The sequence below is a fragment of the Cebus imitator genome, unplaced genomic scaffold (genome assembly GCF_001604975.1).
Source record: "Cebus imitator isolate Cc_AM_T3 unplaced genomic scaffold, Cebus_imitator-1.0 Scaffold38, whole genome shotgun sequence".
Lineage (NCBI taxonomy): Eukaryota > Metazoa > Chordata > Mammalia > Primates > Cebidae > Cebus > Cebus imitator.
In genome coordinates, this window is record NW_016107353.1 from 10,995,072 (window position 1) to 11,000,579 (window position 5,508).

The 5,508-nt window shown below is 40.0% G+C and overlaps 2 protein-coding genes across 3 annotated transcripts in view; one reads left to right on the forward strand and one right to left on the reverse strand.

The window, feature by feature from the left end:
• The window catches only part of LOC119470708 (zinc finger protein 726-like), a 561,873-nt gene that overhangs the window by 264,864 nt on the left and 291,501 nt on the right, over window positions 1–5,508 (reverse strand). The window lies entirely within an intron of this gene.
• On the forward strand, window positions 1,799–2,504 carry LOC108301915 (28S ribosomal protein S28, mitochondrial-like). 2 transcript variants are annotated; one of them, XM_037737431.1, is made up of 2 exons: window positions 1,810–2,020; window positions 2,096–2,503. In XM_037737431.1, the coding sequence occupies exons 1-2, from the start codon at window positions 1,826–1,828 to the stop codon at window positions 2,384–2,386; spliced, it is 486 nt and encodes a 161-aa protein (XP_037593359.1). In that variant the 5' UTR covers window positions 1,810–1,825; the 3' UTR covers window positions 2,387–2,503. The 2 variants fall into 2 exon arrangements, with proteins under 2 accessions (XP_037593358.1, XP_037593359.1); XM_037737430.1 differs by having other exon boundaries at window positions 1,799–2,504.

The following is a 5,508-nucleotide window of genomic DNA, read 5'->3' on the forward strand; positions in this document are numbered from 1 at the left end:
AGTAGAGACGGGGTTTCACCATGTTGACCAGGATGGTCTCGATCTCTTGACCTCGTGATCCACCCGCCTCGGCCTCCCAAAGTGCTGGGATTACAGGCTTGAGCCACCGCGCCCGGCCAGATAGACATATTATTTAGAATGTGCCAGAGCAGCCTCTATGATGGGCTGTCTCCTTTGATTGTAATCTGCTTGCTGTAACACCCAAGTATGCAGAGCCAGGTTGGTCCCACCTGGAATCTGCACATAAAGTCTGGCCTCTGCCCAAGATTTACAGGACAGGTAAATCTTCCAGATTTTGAATTGAGAATATACAGAAAACCAACAGAAGACATTTTCTGTATTGTGAAATGTCAACATAGACACCTTAAATCTTTCCTTTGAGAGAGTGGCTATTTGAGCTTTTCAGATCTTCTCAAGTGACTTGTTGCAGGTATGTGAGAGACTCCAGGTATAAATAAAATCTGATGATAGAATCTGTAAGTATAAACAGGCATCTTAGGAGTGAGACATCAAGGCCACAAAGTATCCAGAGCCATTACCACAACTATACTTACCTGTAAAATGTGATACTGGTGTAGAGTATTCTTCTTATTTTTCTTACTTGAGAGCTAATTAATCAGGACCAGTGAATTAGGTTCTAGAGCTTCACCAGGGCAGTTTTATTTTCTATTTAGAATCAGCCCGAGTCTCTTCTGCCTGGCTTATTATTGGTCCATTAGCCAGAGTCACTGGAAACCCTCTCACAATCACCTAGGCATCTTTGAGACATTTGAAGATGTCCAGAGCAGAATTGTGTCAGGCTGATAAGTGGTTAATTCTGCTTCCATCTCAATATAAGAGAAATGAGTCATCCTGTGTTCCTCCCCTCATACAAGAGATATATTTGATTGGTACCCAGAAGAGAGTTTCTCCAGTTTCTTGGTACTTGACTGAAAAACAAGAGGGAGGTCCTGAGACTCAAACAGATAAATTAATAGCTTCCATTTCATATGACCATTAAAAAAAGTAGATGAAGCAGTCATGGTCTCTACCACCCAGAAACTTTTAGTCTAGACTGGCAACTGGATAAATGGTTGGAATTAAACATCATCATATGGTTGGTATAATAAACAGATGTGTCCAGAAACACTTGGGCTTTATTTGGATTACTTTCTTTATATTCTTGTGACTTCTGATGTCATTACCTGAAGGAATGTTTATGGACAGAAGGATTGGTATTTCTGTTTCTTTTACCTTGGTCAAATACACAGATATATTTTAATACAACTACCCTAGGAGCCTTAAAAAACTTGTTTAAATTGCTTATTAGTACATGTCATAAAATAGGAGATGTCTCGAAAAATATTAAAATTATGCAAACTCTGGGATTTAAGTTTCTCTTAAGTAAGCTTAGAAAAAACAGAACTGGAAGTACACTCAGTAGCACTGTAAACAAAATTCTACATAGGGTCCACTCCCTGGCTTAGTTCTGTTTGGATCCATCATTTTTGGAGGCCTTATTTAGGTTAGGTCCCACCCTGGAGTCTTGCCTCACAGAACTGATTAAAAGAGATTAGAGTTTTGGCTGGTGAACCCTGCTGCATTTCTAGAGCTGGTGCTTACAATTTTTTGAAACTAAAAAACAGGTAAATGAAAAAAATAAAGTATCCCTTTCAGGATTCTAATTTTTTAATTTTTTTAAAACCAGTGCTTGCAGAGACATTCCATTTAGCAACTTGTTTCCTATTCCTGCAGATCCAATAGTTTCTCCACAAGTCACAAACAAGTAAATATAAACGAAATTAGAATAAAAAAAAAATTGGAAAAGGTCAGAGGTAAAGCAGTCATGGCGGCGCTGTGTCTGACCCGTGCTGTGGCTGCCGAGAGACATTTTCCGCGAATGTTTCTCTTCTTTAGGCCCTTTCGGGGCGTAGGGACTGACAGCGGATCCGAAAGTGGGAGCTCCGATGCCACGGAGCCTAAGACGCGCCTAGGCAGCTTCGCAAGCACCTTGGAGCGGCACTCGGATGTACCGCAGAAGGTGGAGCCCAGGCGGGGCTCTCCAAAAAATGTAGAATCCTTTGCATCTATGCTGAGACATTCTCCTCTTATACAAATGGGACCTGCTAAGGATAAACTGGTCATTGGACGGATCTTTCATATCATGGAGAATGATCTTTACATAGATTTTGGTGGAAAATTTCATTGTGTATGTAAAAGACCAGAAGTGGATGGAGAGAAATATCAGCAAGGAACCAAGGTCCACTTGCGGCTCTTAGATCTGGAACTTACATCTAGGTTCCTGGGAGGAACAACAGATACAACTATACTAGAGGCTGATGCAGTTCTCTTAGGACTCCTGGAGAGTAAAGACTCCAAATCAAAAGAGGAACATCATGAAAAATAAATGAACTTTGCCCAGTGGATTCACTCTTTTGATGAAGTCAGATATTCATCAAGAATGCAATTAGAAAATTGTGAATAAATGATTGAATGAAGATATAATAAATAAAAGCTATAATTATTTAAAAAAAAAAATTGGCCAGGTGCAGTGACTCACACCTATAATCCCAGTACTTTGGGAGGCTGAGGTGGGCAGATCACAAGGTCAAGAGACTGAGACCATTCTGGCCAACATATGAAATCCTGTCTGTAATAAAAATGCTGGTTGTGGTGGTGCATACCTGTAGTCCCAGCTACCTGGGAGGCTGAGGCAGAATTGCTTGAACCTGGGAGGCAGAGGTTGCAGTGAGCCGAGGTCACACCACTGCACTCCAGCCTGGTGACAGAGCAAGACTTCATCCCCCACCCCCAAAAAAGAATTTTTAAAAAAATTGTAATAAACCCTTCTGTATTCCTCTCATCTGTCTATATTTAGCTTTTATTCTATACATTTTTAAAAATCAGTGACAGAGAAACAGAAGAAGAAATAAAAACGCTGGGCTTTTATCTAAATCCTAAGAGTACTTATTACTAACTCCCAGGGTGTTATGAGCATTAAATATATAATGTGTTATTCCCAGCACAGTACTCTGTAACATACTCTTGAGCACATAGTATCTACTGAGTAAACATTGCATAGTGCAAGTGTACATACCAGGCACTACCATAAACACACTGGGCACCACCCTTTCCAGTACCAGAAATGCGACCCAGCATTTTTCAGGTTGGAACACCTCGCCTTACACATATGACTCACACTGTCTTCCCAATGAAGGAAAAAGTTCAGCCAGAAAGCACTGCAATAATGGTCAAGTACAAACTGAGTTAATTTTTGAGTGTAAAATCAGGAAAAGGAAGAATCAAAAAAACAAAAATCAAAGAACAGATGGGATCTGTGACTGGATCTTGTATCATTCCAATTCTAGATCTGACTTAAATATTCTTGGACTTATAAAATATCAAGGGGGTGACTGGAAGTTGTGGATATCTGGGTATAAATTATATATGTGAGTTTGGGAAGGGAAGACCAGAATTCCCTTGAATTGTGTATTGATATGATAGAAGATGAGGAAGAAATTCAGGTACAGGAAACATGTTTAAATAGCCTAAATGATGTTGCTTGGTCAGTCTTGGTTCTAAAGGTATCAAACAAGGAAGCAAAAGTTTTCAGACTGCTGCATACTTTGACAAGGAAAATCTATATCTGTCTTCTGACCTACATTTATGACCTGTCAAGTAACTTCTTTAGCGTTTTTATGCAGACAGTCTGTTATGCTCTGTGGTTTCAGATGTGCAATAATTTGTACAATCGTTTATTCTTAAGTATGCCTTGAGCAGAACAAATTTTTTTTTATAGAGTTCCTTGTCTTAATAAATATGTAATATAAATTTAAGCAAATATCTATTTTGTATATTTGTAAACTACAAAGTAATATGAACATTTTGTGGAGTTTGTATTTTGCATAATCAAGGTGAGAATTAAGTTTTAAATAAACCTATAATTTTTCTGAAAAAAAAAAAAGCTGACAGATTTTCACGATAGAGTTAATCATTTTTCTCTTCATTATTAAGTATCTCTATGCAGCTGATATACACCAATAATCACATTTAATCTGGCACCTACCTTTCTTAGATTTTATTTGCATATGTCTTTGAAAAATTAGGGCTCTTATCTTTGTTTACAGGCCAGAAAAACTGGGGAAAACACAGGCTCCTTCACTAGCTGAATGTTTGACAAAAGGTTCTTTTTGGGCGAAAAACAGGCATTACAGTGAGTTTGTCAGAAATTCTGAAACTCAGACTTTATTCTAGATGTTTTTAAATAAATATGCATAACAATATCTCCAGTTAATTGTACACATTAAAATTTGAGAGTTGTCTTCTAATTCAATATGCCTTTTTGATCTGAAAAATATACAAGACTTATTCTGATTATATAAATCTAGCAGTCGGCACCAATATGGCCATAAGAAGGCAACACCGGAATGCAGCTCCCAGTGAATGAGACACAGGGCTAGAAGACTTCATGATTCCAAATAAGGTGCTGGGTTCATTTCAGTGGGACTGATAGGGCACTGAAAATAGCCCAGGGAAGAAACTGCAGGGAGAAAGCTGTCCAGGGGGGCAAATCAAGACATGGGGGGCGCGTCCCTACCTGAAACGTGCAGCCAGCTCAGCGGGTCAGGGGACTTCACCCCCTCAGTGCTCCTATTCAGATCCTATGCTTACCCCATTCCTCCTACAACTCACGGTCCACGAGAGCCCTACCAGACTGTGGGGCACTGTGGGTTGCCAATGCAAATTTGAGCAGCAGCTTCTGCTGGGTGTGGTAAGTTGTCACATGGACCTGGGTGGGAGTTTGGACTATTGCCAGTGGAACAGACTGTCCCACAGAGGGAGGCAGAGTTGAAAGCATGAAAACAGATCATAAGGCCTGGCAGGCCCCACCTCCCCAGAACTTAAACTAAAGCCCTTGCTAGAGAGCTTGGCAGCAAATACACTAGTTTGACCCCAACCAGGAAGATCAAGCTCTGGGAGAGATGCCATTGGGAAGGCGGGGCCGATCTCACCTGCAAACAAAATCCAGGAAAGGACCACCCACCCAACAACCTGACTCAACTCGAGAGCCTAGCAACGCCCTCTACAGGCCAAAAAAGATATAGCTCCAACCTCAACAGAAAAAACATCCACTCAGAGACTCCTCATAAAATCACCAACTTCAAAGATCAAAGGGAGATAAATCCATGAAGATGGGAAAAAAGCAGTGCAAAAAGGATGAAACCATCAAAGGACAGAATGCCTCTTCTCCTTCCAGAGATCACAACTCCTCACCATCAAGGGAACAAAAAAGACAGAAGTAATTTTGATGAATTGATAGAAGTAGGCTTCAGAAGGTAGGTAATAACAAATTTCTCTGAGTTAAAAGATTATGTTCTAACCCAGTGCAAAGAAACTAAGAACTTTGAAAAAAAGGTTAGATGAAATGCTAACTAGAATAACCAGCTTAGAGAAGAACATAAACAACTTGATGGAGCTGAAAAACACAGCATGAGCACTTGTGTTGAAAGCAAGTTTCAATAGGCAAAT